Source organism: Callorhinchus milii, unplaced genomic scaffold, assembly GCF_018977255.1.
Source record: "Callorhinchus milii isolate IMCB2004 unplaced genomic scaffold, IMCB_Cmil_1.0 Scaffold5, whole genome shotgun sequence".
In the NCBI taxonomy this organism is placed as follows: Eukaryota; Metazoa; Chordata; class Chondrichthyes; order Chimaeriformes; family Callorhinchidae; genus Callorhinchus; species Callorhinchus milii.
This window is the reverse complement of record NW_024704746.1, coordinates 58,759,006-58,776,262: the sequence shown is the minus strand read 5'-3', so window position 1 is coordinate 58,776,262 and position 17,257 is coordinate 58,759,006. Positions and strand designations below refer to the sequence as shown.

At 39.3% G+C, this 17,257-nt stretch overlaps 1 protein-coding gene across 2 annotated transcripts in view; it reads left to right on the top strand.

Moving 5' to 3' along the window:
• Window positions 1-17,257, top strand: part of brd1a (bromodomain containing 1a) — a 42,407-nt gene that overhangs the window by 6,635 nt on the left and 18,515 nt on the right. For both annotated transcript variants that reach the window (XM_042335225.1, XM_007890981.2), the window contains exons 3-7: window positions 6,278-6,434; window positions 8,535-8,666; window positions 8,817-8,945; window positions 11,174-11,486; window positions 12,777-13,034. In XM_042335225.1, coding sequence (XP_042191159.1) covers window positions 6,278-6,434; window positions 8,535-8,666; window positions 8,817-8,945; window positions 11,174-11,486; window positions 12,777-13,034 — 989 coding nt within the window. The remainder of the gene's footprint in view (window positions 1-6,277; window positions 6,435-8,534; window positions 8,667-8,816; window positions 8,946-11,173; window positions 11,487-12,776; window positions 13,035-17,257) is intronic.

Below are 17,257 nucleotides of genomic sequence, written 5' to 3'. Positions count from 1 at the left end.
ATCCCTCAGAGGATCGAATTCAAGATCCTCATCCTCACTTTCAAGGCCATCCATGGCCTTGCCCCCTCTTACCTCTCTGACCTGCTGACTCCCTACCAACCTGCCCGCTCTCTCGGTTCAGTGGACTCCGGGCTGCTCCACGTCTCCTGCCCTACAATCAGTGGCTGGGCTTTCAGCCTCTCTGCCCCCATACTCTGGAACTCCATCCCATAGTCTCTTTGCCTTGCTTCCTCCCTTGCCTCCTTCAAGGCCGGTCTCAAGATCCTCTTTGATTGTGCCTTCAGTCACCCTCCCAACTCTCTGCCTTCTACCCCACCCCTCCCCCATGCTCGGGTCCTGACCCTGACTGTCCAGCGCCTTGGGACGTCCTCCCGACCTGAAGGACGTTCCATAAATGTAATTTTGTTGTTGTTCTCAAGTGTAGTAATCTTCAAGGTATTGGTGTTGCAAGAAATATTGCATAATTGTAACATGAGCTAAAAGGAGGATATAGAATACTACACAGAAGGAGGCCATTCGGACAATCGTGCCTGTTCTGGCTCTTTGGAAGAGCTACCCAATCAGTCCCACTCCTCCATTCTTTCCCTATATCCTTGTAAATTTTTCCTTTTCAAGTACTTATCCAATTCCCCTTTGAAAGTTGTTATTGATTCTGTTTCCATCAGGCAGTGCATTCCAGACTAGACTATAACAACTCTTTTTTTAAAAATATATATATATTATTCTCCCCTCTGGTTCTTTTGCTAATTATCTTAAATATATGTGCCCTGGTTATTGTCTGTCCCATCTGCCAGTGGACTAACCCCTCAACTGCCAGGATTTTACTAGAATATTGCCATTAGCTATATAAATGCAAATGACCGGACACCCTGTTCAGTATTCTGTATTGAATGCAATTTGGGAAAAATGCAAACTTTCTTTCCTCCAGAAGCATTACATATATGCCTGTGAGGTAACAATGTAATGGGTCTGTTTAGTTAACATGGATTCTTTAATGACCTTCAACTCTTTTGTATGGATTCAAAACAAAATAGTAGTTTAGAAATAAATCCATTCACAGTGTAGATAGTCATAAATTAATGTAAAAAAATAATAATTTGGCCACTCAATTCACGACTGTTTGTGGTACACTGCTGTGCGTGATTGGCTACTGTGTTTTGCCCACAGAATACAGTCAATTCACTTTACAGTATATTCTGTGAAGCGCTTTGAGACATCTTGCAGACGTGATGAGGCGCTATATCAAATGCTAGGATTACTATTATTACTAGGGCAGTTGTTGCTGGCACATGGTTTTGTTCTCATTCTTGCCCTTACTTTTTGTCGTCCTTTTTGGGGCAGTATTCATATGAATCCTCTTTCCCTGTCAACTACAATTTCGTATACTGTGAAGTAAAATATACATCATCCTATTGCTCATGGCTCAGTGGATCGTCAAGACTTCATTTATGGAGTTAGATTGCCCATGGTATTACCTATGTTCACACACAGTTTATTATTTTATACCTTCTATATTTCCTGTATGTTATAATGTGAAGCCTTATTGTTCATTTTTTTTTCTGACAGGAGTGTGCAATCTAGTAACTCACTATCCAGTTTGTCATGTATGATGAATGTCAGTTGGCCAAGTTACTGAAGAGCTGCAGGGTTTGGGTTAAGAACTGTATCCCAACCTGATGTACTTCTTTCAGGAAAGCAAGTGTTTTTTTTGTGGGGGATAGGTATCCTCCAGGGACATTATATCTTTGGGATCTATTAAGCTTTTAAGTTGTCCTCTTCAGATACTCCACACTATATTCCTTTGAATATTGGAGGATACAGAGTAAGTGGTTCAGAACAACTAATAAACACTTAACCAATTTCCAATATCTTTTACGTTTTACATACCAGTGTTGTTTGTATGAACAACAACAAAATTACATTTGTATAGGCCTTTCATGTTGGGAAAATGTCCCAAGGCAATGGAAAGATTAGGTTTGGTTTTCTAGTAAACATTCTGGTAGCTGAAAGTAGTTTAAAGGAGGGCAATGACAAAAAAAGACTCGTGTATTTTGAATTCATCATTCTCTCCTGAAGGTTTTTAGTTCCCTTTCCATTTTGTATAATTCCATGGATGTCTTCTGATACCTCATCCAAATCACCATTATTCAGGTGTGCGTGCTGAAATTAATGTTGGTTAGTTATTCAAATGCATATGTTTTCATCATGGGCAAGGTAAAATATATCCTGACCCAACCTTACATTTCTATGCATATTGTTCAGTAAGGATCTATGACTTAGGAGTGAAATTGTGGCTGATTTATACCCTTAACCTGGGATCAGTGAAGTCAATTGAGCATTCCAATTGATGTCCAGTTAAGGATTCAAAGTAATATTAATATATAGCGCTTTATCACACAGTTGATGAGTCAAAGCACTTCTCGGTGTATATATTGTAAAGTGGTTTGACTGTATTTGGGGAAGGAAACCCAATAGCCAGTTGCACACAGCGTTGTTCCTCAAACAGCCATGGAGAGAGTGACCAATTTTATTTGGGGGATTGTTGTCCAGGACACCAGGAGAAACTACATTCTCTTTTCAAGTAGTGCAATGGGATCTTTTACTATCTTTAACACTCACCTGCACAGGCAGATGGGACCTCGGTTTATCATCTCATTCGAAAGGCGGCACCTCCCACAATGCAGCACTGTATTGGAAATGTCAGCTTGGACTCTGATTCCAAGTCCTGATGTGGGACGTGAACCCACCTCCTTCTGACTCAGGCAAGAGTGCTGCCACTGAGCCAAGCTGATATGGACAAACAGGAAACTGTTTATTTGAATATTGAAATATTCGGCAGTGCCTTTATCCACCTTACCATGTGGGAACAGAGTATTCCAGTTTAAATAATAATATTGCTGTAATTAACTCTGAAAAACTGATCCACAATCGACTGACCGGGTTTCTACTTACTGCTTAAAAAAACTCGCTCAACGTTTTGCCCTGCTGGGAATCGAACCCAGGTTCCTCGCTTGTGAGGCGAGTGCTCTATCCAATGAGCTACAGGACTCCACCCATTGAAGCTTTTGATTGCATAATTAATAATAAACCTTGCATTTGAGAGAGAGCCTTTCATGTTGGAAGGACGACTCGAATCGCTTCGCAGGATATACCTTAATGTGTATTTTGTAGCTGAGCTGCACAAACGGCAAGTTATAGACCAAGAGGCAGTTTTTTGAGATGGTGAATTCCTACAGAATAAAGCTGTTCTCTGCTGATATTTGAATAAAGAAAATGTAAAAGAAGGTAGGTGTGTTATTAACCAACTGCATCATGAGTTCAGTGATTTGAGATAAAAATGAAGCTCTGATATCTATCCATATCTGAAACAACAACAAAATTACATTTGTATAGCGCCTTTCACGTTGGGCGCACGTCCCAAGGTGCTGGACAGTCAGTGTTTTGGATCATAGAAACTTACAGCACAGGCGAAGGCCATTTGGCCGATCATGTTTATGCTGCACTCTTAAGAGCAACCACCTGCCCTTTCCCCATATGTCTATAGTTTACTCGTTTGCATATATTTATTTCCCTTTTGAAAGCCAATATCCATTATTATATGCCTCAACCAGTTCACCGTGCAGGATATTCCATATCCCAACTATTCTGCGTGAAAAAAATCTCCAAGCATCTCCATTTACTCATTTTCTAACTCTCTTAAGATAATGTGCAATAGTCACTGACCAGTGAAAATGATTTCCCCCTCTGGACTTGTATCAGAATCGCCTAATCATTTTAAAGACCTCTGTCAGGTCATCTCTCAACTTTCTTTGTTCCAATGGAATAAGTCCCATTTCCTTTGGTCTCTGATTGTAGGCCAAATCACTCATCCTTTGTATCATCAGATTCTTTCTAGGTATTATGTCCCTATGTAGTATTTGGAAATTATTGTGTGATTTTTCAGGGCTGCTAAAACTTGTGTGAAACTTAGCAAAAGGGCCAGCAAAATGTATACAATGTACTCCAGAGAATTGATTTCAGGTTCACATTGTTCTTTTGAATGTTAAAAGGATGATTGTAGAGCAATTAAACATCAGTTTGAAAGGTTTTTGTCGAGGTTGTAAGCGTTCCTCCAGTGCCAGCTGATAAGTCTGAATCTGCTGCCAACCCAGCACTAACTGGAGTAGAACTTTCCTAAGTAGCTGCATGGTTAATGCTTTTCACTGACTCACATTTTGGTGAGTACTAATGCAATAACAAGTACAATTGAGACATCTGTCCAATTTCTATGGCAATATTCTAGCTATTTTGATATCCCTTGGATCATTTAGTCACACTTTACTGATTTTTCACAATTTCTGAATATTCTTGAATTTCACTTCTAAAAATAAACCAGAAATAAAAGATAAAATATTCCTTGCATTTGATATCACACCATTAATGATTGGGATGGCTTCACAGGATTCACTGTAAATTGTAGTGACTTTTGTAGGGGAATACAGCAGCCAAGTTTACCACAAACAGCCATAAAGTGAATGACTTATTTTATCTGGTGTATTGTTAGCTGGGAAATCAGGAGAAACTCCTGTTTTTGAGTTGTGCCATGGGATCTTTAGTGTCCACCTGAACAGACAGGTGGGACCCTAATTTGAAATCTCATGAAAAGAACAGCACCTCCAACAATGCAGTGTTCTCTCAGCATTGTATTGGGTTGTCAGCCTAGAATGAGATCAAAGTTCTGATGTAGGATGAATACACTACCATTTGAATCAGGCTGATGCCCAGATGTGATGGGTTTAAATAAATTTTATGATGTACTAATTAATTGAATTTCTTAAAGAATATATTCCATTAGTTCAGAAATAAAAGACATGACTATATAGTACTCTTTGCTACTGTAATTTGAAATAAATGCAGGTATCCTGGATGTGAAGTCCTGTAGCTCAGTGGTTAGAGCACTCACCTTGCACGCGAGACACCTGGGTTCAATTCTAGGCAGGGAGAAATCTTGGGCAAGTTTCCTTAATCCATACGCCTAATAATAATAATCCCTCCAAAACAATAGTAAATTGGTCATTTTCAATCCACAATTGTTTGTGGGATACTGCTGTGTGCAATTGGTTACTGCGTTTCGCCTACAAATATATGGTCAACTCATTTTACAGTCTATTCTGTGAAGCGCTTTGAGATGTCTAGAAGATGTGAAAAGCGCTGTATCAAATGCAAGGATTATATTATTGTCCGATTAAAATAAATTCTTACTATTTGCTGCAACATTGATGTGTTAGATAGTCATTACATCTGATAATCTAGGTACCGTAGCAAATTATCTATTTAGTTGCAGTACTGGAAAATAGTCATCGGTAGCCGTGCTTTCAGTCATTATACCCCCAAACTCTGGAACACTCTACCTCTCACTCTGCCTTACCTGCCCCCCCCCCACCCTTCCCATCTTCATGTCGCACCTCAGCATCATTCTCCACCACTATCAAGAGCTCTGGGATGCTACCCTGCTTGAGGGGCTTTATATAATAAATGCAAGTTATTATGTATTTTCTTACTTGTTGGGTGTTTTGGGGATATAGTGAATCATTTCAGAGACGTTTCCAGTTGCCATACATAGACCATCTTTGCTATATTGCTTCATTTCAATAACCATATCAAGTAGAACCCCATACTACTTGAAAAAAAAGGGAATTTCTTCCGATGTCCTATCTAACAATTGATCATTCACCTTTTCAAAAATTCTGCAATTTTGAGATGTTTCGATGGGATGAGATATTAAATTATTATTTTCTTCATGGGTATAGACATTTTGAAATTGCAGATATGTTGGAAGTTTTACTGAAGTTTTTTTTTGCAATAACCTTTTTCTCTCTTATCCTGTGTTCAGAATGTAAACAGAGAGATTAGAGAAATAGCAACATGTGTTTTTGCTTTCAAGATATTACCGGAACAAACCGAGATGAAATATTTTTTTGAGCCATACCTAATGTATAAAGCACTGTACTTCAAGTTTCTACCCCTTTCCACGACATGTTTGCATTCTCTATTAGATAGGCCTGTTCATACTCCATAAGGTAATTGTCTCCTCATTACTCTTCCCAAAAAATACCTAGCCTTTTCGATCACCTAATTCAAAACTGTGCATCCAGAGAAAATATGATACTAATAGGGGCACTAAAGAAGTGAACTTTATCAGTTGGTGTTAAATTTCCCTTTCAATATGTTGCAAATTAATTGAATGATTTTTGGAGATACAAGAAACTGTTTTAAAACATGTTTTCTCCCTTCACAGATTAAATGCAATCATCAGTCAAGTGTCAGTACCTCGGAAGAAACAGTTCATACAGAGGTTGCATGTTTATTGGACGTTAAAACGACAATCAAGAAATGGCGTGCCTCTGCTCAGACGTTTACAATCTCATTTGCAATCTCAAAGAAATGTACAACAGGTACTGATTATGTTTTCGTCCCCCCACTCATCCCCTTCCCCACACACCCTCCCCCCCTTTCCCCTCCCCCCTGCCCTTTCCCCTTCCCCCCCGACCCCTTCCCCCCCGCCCCTTCCCCCCGCCCCTTCCCCCCCCCTTCCCCCTCCCCTCCCCTTCCCCCTGCCCCCTCCCTTTTCCCCTTTTCCTCCCCCTTCCCCCATAAAGTGGCAATTTGGAGTAAATGCTGTTCCATCTGATGGGAACAGATTCAGAATCTTATATTTTTATGTTTTCTGTTTGAATCTGTCTCAATGTAACAGATTCAATTTGTCTTTAAATTGAAATGATTGTCATTGTGTACTAATACAGGGTGACCAAAAGTCATTACAATGGGTACCATTGGGTACCATTACAATGTCTTATAAGTCTTAAAAGAAATTATGATATTTTTGTTTTACATTCGTATGGGAGTGTAAGCCATAAAGTAGTGGGTTATAAGTTTGTTTTTTCTTCTAGTCTTTAGGGGCTTCTAGTCCATACATTGCTATAGGATGTGTTACACAAGTTGCTTCTTCATGGAGTTTTTTTTAACCAGGAATGTTTCTGGTTCAGTCTTTCATAATGCAACAAATTTATCACTGCAAGGCCCACATATCTATCTCATCCAGAAGCGATCGCTCCCATCACGTAGCAATTTTCAGCTGCTGTATGATATCTGAAATATAACGTGTAGTGCAAAATGAGGAAATCTACAGTTGCATGACCAGATGCTTCTTTATGAAAATAGATTTTAAACTTTTTTGATTTTTATGAAAACCATGAGTCAAAAGCTTCAATGGGTGAGTCCTGCAAAATTACTGCAAAATACAACCCTTTCAAGTGTTCCAGGCGAGTAAAACAAGCCCAGTCTTTTCTGTGGAAACCAGCTTACATGCCTACAAGTTATTGTATGTTGCATTTCTGGGTTGCTTAACTGGAGTGTATTGCAGTCTGTACTTATAAATTAATTTTCGCCAGTCAATCAGACGCAAAACTAGAAACTTTATAAGCAGATTTTGATTCTTAGATTACAAAATATTTTTGTGCTATGGTTTCTCAAGCCTCTGCTTCACCTTTACTATATTAATTTTCCGGGTACAAGTTGTAGTTCATATGATACAATATTAGATTAGTCAATGGATTAGTTTCTGGGGAGTTAGCTGATCATTCACAGCATCTTCATGTTGCATTCAAAAAGTATTATTTTTATTATTACCTCACTTTTCTACCAGCCTCCTTCATTCAGCAAGCTCTACCCTTTTGCCTGTCCCTCATCCCCTTCATTCCACCATCATTGGCTGTGCTTCCAAACATTACACCCAGAAACTCTGGAACTACCTATGCCTTGCCCATGCCCTGCCTGTCTCAGTCACACCTAAAAAACTTTCATCTTCAACCGTGCCTATGGTCACCTACTCTCTCTCCCCGTCTTGGTGTCAAGCTCGACCACTGTTAAGCGTTCTGAGACATTATCCTGCATGAAGAGCGCTATATAAATACATGTGTTATTTTCCTGGTTAATAAATCTACAGGATTTATTATGCACACAGAAAGTATTTTAATACACCTTGTTGTTTGTTAGGAGCTCCTTCTATTACACTATCATAGGAGATAAAGGTTAAATGGGAGCTGAATGTATGGTTCCAAGAGTGAAGTATAATATTGGAGCCTTACTATTTAGTGGTAAAGTAGAATACTGCAGTTAAATTGCGGTTTATTTTACAAGTCCTAATATCTCAGCATATCTGAAGACGGGTACTAATTCAGATCTCCTGCTTTGTATCCAATAACCTGGAATACTGGCAAAACATCCCTGTACAGAAATTCAATTAAAGAGGAATTAGTGCAGGAATTTATATTTTGGATCTGTGTTGTGTAACTACTATATAACTTTTGGAGATTACATTTTGGAATGTATTAAGAAAGTGGTCTCAATCACCACAGCTGTATATTTATGCGGAAAGAATTCCTTTTAGCAGCATCATCAGTTACCTCATACAATATAAAGCTGATGTGCTTCTCAATTTTTAACATTTCCCTTTGTCTTTTCTTCTTCCTATCCCCCATTTCTGATTGGCAAAGAGAGTGGATGATGAACAGAACAATGCCTTGAAAGAGCAGTTAAAATACTGGCAGAGGCTTCGTCATGATCTAGAAAGAGCGCGATTGTTGGTTGAACTTATTCGTAAACGTGAAAAGCTAAAACGTGAACAGGTAATATCCAGCATGTCTGACACTTGTCAAATTTATATAATCTTTCCACTTTCAAAAGTTGCGCTTTTAATACTATTGATTTTATAATAGTTTTACATGCATTTGTTTGAATACCTTTCATTGAAAATTTGTGTGGTTAAACATTGACAGGTTAAAGTTCACCAGGTTTCTATGGAGCTCCAGTTGACACCATTGACGGTTATGCTGCGATCAGTTTTGGAGCAGCTTCAAGAAAAGGATGCAGCACATATATTTGCTCAGCCAGTGAACTTAAAAGAGGTGAGTTTCCTTGTGGGAGTCTGGAAATCTGTCCTTTATTTTGACCATAATCACAAATGTAAGCATTTATAATAGTTTTTAATTTGATTTTTCTGATAGAAATTTAGAATTTATCCATACATGTTGAAAGGAATTATAAACAATGCACAGTTTCTATTTGTTGTTGAGGTATTTGGGGTATTTTTTTTCGTTTTTCAGAAACCACTTTTATATTATACCTTTTAAGATGTTTGTGTGATGTCACGTAAAAGAACATCTCAAACCACTTGACAGATGTGATGGACACCAAGCAGGGAACATCAACAAATTACATTTGTATAGCGTTTTTATGTCAGGAGGACATCCCAAGGGCCTGGACAGTCAAGGATTTGTACTTAAGTTGGGGGTTTGATCAGAAGGAGTGGAAGGCTGGGTGGGTCAAACCAATGATTTAAGGTTGTGTGGCCAAAGTAACGGAAAAGAAATTAGTGGTTTTGAAGGTAGTGAAAAAGGTAGCAATTTCCTTTTCTGTGAAACAAGTGTGTGTGCTGATGTGTCCAATTGAGTTACATTAGTCCAAGGGTCTGCTTTCTATAATATTTGAATAAACGTATCAAAAATTAATCATTTTGACGTAATGTGCTGAAAGTAAAATTGCTTTGGACTGCAAACAATTAACACCTAGCACAGTTAATGTAGAGTTCAATGAAGAACTAAATTACAGTGGAGCCCCTTAAAAGCAATAACTTGCACCTATATATGCATCTTATATCTCGATACCCATCATGCAGGGTAGAGTCTCAGAGTACTCAGACATATAACGTAGTGTTTGGGATCGATAAAATCCCACCCTGTGCTATAGTGAGATAGAGCTGGTTTGATTGTGCATGTATACAGCTGGACAACTTACGGCCATTTCCTGTCCTAGCAGAATAAATGGACGGCTGTTAGATCACCAACAATGTCACTTCTTGTTTGCTGGAAGTTGGCCATTTTAGCAAAAAGAGTCTGCATGGGACATTAGTGGGAGTTGTATGTATGTGCAATGGATGGGAGCTGTAGCGAGGTATGTTGTAACAGTTGCACAAAATTTGTAAAGAGATTCCTGAATGTTAAGAAATTTGAAAAGAGATTCCAAATTTGATTGGCTAAATGGTTCTTCTTGTTCCTACCTTTATAAACCTTCTATGTAAGCCAAAAATGTATACTTGAAAGGAACTCATCCATTGATTTATTCTGTTGGAACTTTTAAATTATATTTGGGGTCTCAACCTAAATTGATTTGACTATAATTGTAATTTTCAAAGCAACAATTTTTTATTTTCAATTTCACCTTCAAAATCAAGTATAACAAGTTGTGAATCATAATTTTGTTTAGAAATCATTGTACAAGAATAGGATTTGGTACTTGACAAATTCTTGTAAGTTTACAATTTACAAGATCATAAATGCTGCAATTATCTTTATTTCAATAGTTTGTCTCCTTATTAATTTTGACATATAAATTCAAAATTACAATTGTATAGTGCCTTTCACGTCGGGAGGACGTCCCAAGGTGCTGGACAGTCAGGGATTTGGACCCAAGCAGGTGGGGACTTGGGATCAGAGAGGGCAGGGAAGAGTGGAGGGTGGCCGAAGGCGCGGTCGAAGAGGAGGGTCTTGAGACATGCCTGAAGGAGGCAAGAGAGGAATCGTGAATCTAGACTTAATACATTGAGTTATTAACTAATTCAACATATTCTGTGTGTTCCAGTTAGTTGTGTGGTGGTTGTGCCGGGACTTCTATGAAATCTAGAAGGAAACAAAACTGCTAGGGTTCTTGAATTCTGATTATTCAAATGTGTTGTGGTTCTAACAAAGAAACAAATTGGCATAATGTTATTTTACCAAGGCTGTCCTTTTGATTGTGGATTCGCTCAGTGAAACAGAACTATTCATGTTTCTGCATTTGTACTTGATTTTCCCCACAGTATGTGATAGGAATAAATATACTAAGCTCACTGAATTTATATAAAACAGTGAAAATTACTAATTTTAAATGTTCAAACTAAAGTGATTAGTCTCTAGACAAAAGACATTTCTTAAAAGCCACCAATTCCAGACCTGCATTTAACTGTTTTGCATTCACTAAGATTTATAGTTCATGAAAGAAGTTTTAAGTTGCAGTATGATTTAATTAGGCAGCAAATGTTGTTCAGGAAGTTCTGAAAAAAAACTAATTATTAACTAAAAGTGTTTTTCTCATTCAGGTTCCAGACTACTTAGATCATATAAAACACCCTATGGATTTCTCCACAATGAGAAAAAGGCTAGAAGATCATGGTTATAAAAACCTAGATGAGTTTGAAATTGATGTTAATCTCATCATAGATAATTGTATGAAATACAATGCAAAAGACACAATATTTTACCGAGCTGCTGTGCGATTGAGGGATCAGGGAGGTGTTGTACTAAGACAGGCTCGTCGTGAAGTTGATAAGATCAGTTATGACTATGAAACTGGAATGCATCTGGTTGATCCACCAAAGAAAGAAGTGACTACACCATTTTCATGGGAAGAAGGTAACCATTCCGTTTCTCAATCCTTTAATAAGAGTCTGATCTACTGCTACATCACATCAATAAATGTACATGCATACAATGTCAAAATTTGCTAACCGGTTGGTGCAGTCAATAATGCTGTCAATATTAATTTGTTTGTATTCTCTTTATGCTTTCTTCATTTCAGCATCTTCTGGGTATTATGAAAGGCTAATGTAGACTTGCTTACCCATCGAAACAATATCTGGGATTGTTTACACTCAGTCTAGTCCTGCCAATTGTCACCAGCTGATCCATGCTGGTTCTTAGAAAGAAGTCAGCTTTGGTATTTGCCTCATTGCCCAAAGCTGTATCACACATAAGATGTTCTGCAAATGTTAATGTAATTTGCTGATGCGCTTTAACCAAGAATCTTTTACAAAAAAAGTGCCTTTGAAGGCAACAAATCCATCCAAGCAGTGGAAACCGCTGCCATTTTATAAATGCAGATCATGAGCCCTTTAGGTTTGACGACCAAAATAATGGTCAGACCCAGAAGGAAGCTGCATTTAAGCCTACTGCTAAATCTCAAACCCACCAAGGACTCTGGTGTTTATTTTGTAGCCCAGTAGATCACATCTGAATATTTCCATACTTTTTCATGAAATTTTGTGCTTAAGCACAATGGGAGTTGTCTGCCCTTTGAAGTTTTGGCAAACAAACCCGTGTTTTTGTCAAGAGTTTGGACAACCTTCCATCAGATCCTTAGTCACTTCTTGGTTCTCAACCTGGTAAAAGGTTTTCACTCTTCCGTTGTGGTCATCCTTTTAAATTTCAGGTTGCCTTCTGCCAACTGAATGCAAAATGGAATATGAAATGGAAAAATGTTTGTCTGGTGGTGGTGTTTTTAACGGTTTACTTAACTTTGCATACTGTCAACACTTCATCAGCCGACTGCTGTAACCTACTTATCTTTGGTTGGATGCAGCAAATTAAAATAAGTCAATAATATTAGTTTACTTATTCATCACACAAGGGCCAAAGCATATTACTCATAATTCGGCAATAATTGATCAGAAAATATAGTAATACAGCATTAAGTGTATCAAATGTGCTGTTAAAATTGTATTTTGTTTATTAAAGTAGCAAACAATGTATTTGCCTGTGTGTCACTTAAAAGAAAGACCAAGCAGAAAATTGATTCTGTGTTTTAAATAAGACTTTGTAGAAATTTTCTGGTGATTATTTTCATTATATTATCATAAGCACAGATGAGAAAATTGAGACTTTCTTAATAAAAAAGTAATTTAATTGATTCTTTATTTCATTTAGTGGATAGATTATTGCTGCCTGCAAATAGAGAGCATATGGCCTTGGAAGTACAGCTCAAGGAGTTACTAGACAAACTGGATATGACTTGTGCAGCAAAATCTTGTGGTGCCAGATCGAGACGTGCCAAATTATTGCGCAAAGAAATCAACAACATTCGCTTACGGTTAAGTCAGCAGAACGCTGAAACTGAGCATATACGGAATGAAAACGGTTCAGTTGAAGATGGGACAAAAGTAGAACAAGATGGTGAAGAATACAGTGAGTATCTTCATTTAGTTACATTTCAGAATTAGCATTTTATTAATCTTTTAATGCAGGGAGTTTGCCAAAGTGTCACTGTTGTTTGAAAGCTCAAGTGATTTGTAGCTGTTTTTCTGCACTGTATGTTTTTGATCTTGGCTGAACCATTGAGAGGACACTATCATGGAGACAATATCTGGGGTCAGTTCATTCTTTGCGCCTCCATGTTGTCCAAGTACCTAGAGTGGATGAAAGATCTATTTTCAAGTCTGGTCAATGTCAATTGGCAATTTAATGTTTTGAATTGCTACACTTTCTTGACGGGCTAACCAGCAGTTAACTATAAATCAAACCTATCTCTTTGACTGTGCCTATGGTCACCTCCTGTCTGCCATTCTGATTCGGTCCCACTCCCAATCAGAACGGCAGACAGGAGGTTTGAGATGTTGACCCACATGAAAGGTTTCACATATATATTATATATATATGTACACACACCACATCTATATTAATAAAACAACAATGTCTGTGTACGTACGTGTGTGTGTGTGTGTGAATCATCCAAGATCTCAATAAACGATTGACATAGAGACATGATTTATACCTAATTGGAAAGGTCTTGCATCTGGGAGTGTCATGGGCATTTTTGTTTTCGGAGATTTCCTATTGTTGATGAGCTATGACCTAAATAATCTCATCACACAGGTATGGCTGTTTTGCGTTTTGCGCTGTAGTTACACCTGGTGGCTGCACTGACTCACAGTGGCGCTGTGACATAGTTCGTCACAGAGCACATAAGTAAGCACACGTGCACGTACGTAGCATGCATGCAGTCAGACAAAGCCAAGAGTCGTGAACAAGATAAACAACAACAAAATTACATTTGTTAAGCGCCTTTCACATCGGGAGGACATCCCAGTGATTATAAATTATAAATTTATATTTATCATTATAAAGATGCCTAAATGAAGATCAAGCCTTTCAAGGATAAATAAAAATGCTAGACAAAAGAGAGAAGGCCGATTAAATGAAACTGAAGAACAAAGAACCACACGGCTGGACTTCAATGCTGAAATGACTGCAAGAACACCACAAAATGAGTTGCAGACTCAAAGAACAGCACAACCGGACTTAGATGCAGAAAGACATGCAAGAACACAGCAAAATGATGCCCAGCAGCAGAGGTCACTCCATTTGGCTGCGCTCAAGTATGATCCAGGCAGAGAATATGAATCAGATGGCGCTCAACATAGTGGGAATATGTCGATTGTATGTGCCCGTTGTGGAGCCATGAAATTGGCAAAAGAAGTTCCTTCCATGTGTTGCTCGCTTGGCAAGGTGAAACCAGAACAACTCGCAGAGCCACCTGAACCACTGAAAAGTCTGCTGGATGGCATATCAAGTGATTCTATGCATTTTCCAGGAAGCCCTAGGAAATACAATTCATGCTTCCAGATGACCTCTTGGCGTTACTAGAGAAATCAAAGACCCAGGCTATATGCCAACATTTAAAGTGGAAGGCCAAGTGTATCACTTATCGGGATCTCTAAACGCTTTGCCTAATGAGTTGCCAAAATTCTTACAGATCTATTTCATGATGAACCGAGAAGAACAAGCCATGTGGCATGGAACAATGTTCTGGGGTTGAAGGAAGTCCTCATACTAGATCTGCAAGACATGCTTCACAATAGTAACACATACATCAGGAGCTTCAAGTCCGCAATGGAAAGAATGACTGCAGAAGAATATAGAATAATCATCCATGCAGACAAGACACCTGTTGGCCAGCATGAGCAACAGTACAATGCACCAATTACTGACAAAGTAGCCATCCTGATTGTGGGTGAAGAACATGGTAAGCGTGACATTGTGTTACAGCAATGTGCCAACAAACTCAAACTAGTGTGTGAGACTAACAGGGCATGCGATGCCCTTCAGCACCGAATCTTATTCCCACGTGGTGAAGATGGCTACTATTTCCAGATATGGCAAACAAATCCCATCACTGGACAGTCAAGGCCTGACAAAAAGGTATGTGCTATGACTCTTTATGCTCACAGGTTGATGCAACGTGAAGGCGATTACAACATCCTTCTGTGTACAAAAGGCCTCTGCCATTAATTCATTGTAGACATGTATGCCAAGAGCGAAGCTAAGAGACTTCATTTTTTCCACTTGAACCAGGAGAATCTCAGGGCTGAGGAGTACATTCATTTGTAGGATGCACTTATGGTGACACCAGCAACGTAAGTCAACTGGTCATCTTGCCATCCAGTTTCACTGGGGGGCCACGGTTTATCCACAAAAGAATCCAGGATGCATTGTGCTACGTGCAAGCGTACAATCGACCTGCCCTGTTTGTCACATTCACCTGCAACCGTAATTGGGAGGAGATCAAGCAGAAACTGTTGCCTGACAGAAGCCACAGGGCTGCCATGATCTCATAGCCAGGGTTTTCCACCTCAAAGTTCTTAAACTGATGGAACTTATTACCAAAAATCATGTTTTTGGCAAAGTCCATTGTTAACTCTACACCATTGAGTGGCAAAAGCGTGGTCTTCCCCATGCACACATTCTTCTGTGGCTCATCGAGAAAATACGGCCTAACCAAATCGACAATATCATCTCTGCAGAACTGCCAAACACAGACCGAGACCCTGTGCTCTTTGAGATTATAAAGAAACACATGATTCTTTGCCCATGTGGACAATTCAACAGAAAATCTCCCTTCATGAAAGATGGGTCCTGCTTAAAGCAATATCCAAGGAGCTTTGTATAGAAGACCCACACTGGTCATGTTGAGTATCCTTTGTACAAGCGGAGGTCAACTGGAGGTGGTGGATTCCACACAGTATTGACAAACAACAAACAAGGTGGAAGAGGACAACTGTTGGGTTGCCCCATCCCTATCTCTCTCGCTCTTCAATGCTCACATTAATGTCGAGTTTTGCAACTGTACGTGTGCAAATATGTGAACAAGGGAAGCAACATGGCTGTGTTTGGATTCGAGAGGGAGGAAGCCCGAAGAGACAAGGTAACATACTTCCAGATGGGCCGATATGTGAACACCAATGAAGCAATCTGGAAAACTTTGGGCTTCCACATACATCATCGAATCCAGTGGTCCAAAACCTTCAGGTTCACCTTGAAAACAGCCAAAGGGTGTTTTTTACAGAAACAAATGTTTAGAAAAGTTGACTTGAACCTCTCAAAACCACGCTGACTCCATTCTTCAAACTGTGCCAACAGGACAAGTTTGCAAGAATACTTCTCTACTGTGAGGTCCCAAAGTATTTCACAAGGAACTCCCTGACCAAGAAATGGAAGCGAAGAGTTCGAGAGATCCCTGTTGAAGGCTATACCTGTGTCAAGTCCAGTGACGCGCGCGGCAGGGTGAACATAGTGCATCCAAACAACTTTGAGTGCTACTTCCGAAGGCTTTTGTTGCACACCAAGAGGACCAACAAGCTATAAGGATCTTAAAACCGTTGATGACGAAGTCTGCGATACTTTCCGAGAGGCATACCTCCGCAGGGATCTCCTAGAAGACGATGCCCATTGGAACCAGATATTAGAAGAAGCAGCCACAGCATGGTCTACTATCAGACTGAGGGTTTGTTTGCCATTATGATGCACACCTGTGGTTTGTCTAATCCAAATCAGCTGTGGAATAACCACAAAGAAAGCATGTCAGAAAACATTTTCCATCAGATACACAGTGCGTCCACAAACTGAGTTGGACTACAGTGATACCATCTTCAATCAGGCCCTCATACACTTAAAAGACAAGCTAATGGCATTGGGGGAGGTGGGGGAGGGGAAGGCATTGCCACACTATGGTCTGCCCTGTACTCACAGAACAGAAGATGACACCTTGGCCAGAGAAATTTTGTGGGAAATCAACTATAACCAAGATAAAATGCAGCACACGTCCAGGAGAGAGAATCGATCATGAAAAAAGATTAAGTTGCAGCGTATCAGAGTATTCTTCACAAAGTTGACCATGATGAAGACATTATCTTTCTTTATCCACATGGTGGTACAGAAAAACATACCTCATCAATCTCATCTTGACCAAGATTCAGTCCAGGGCCAAATTGCAGTTGCTGTTGCGTCCTCTTGTATTGCAGCAACTCTTCTTATGGGTGGCAGAACAGCCCATTCTGCCTTCAAGCTGCCACTGAACCTTTCTCATACAGAGGATCCAGTGTGCAATATCACGGAGGGTACAGCTGCAACCA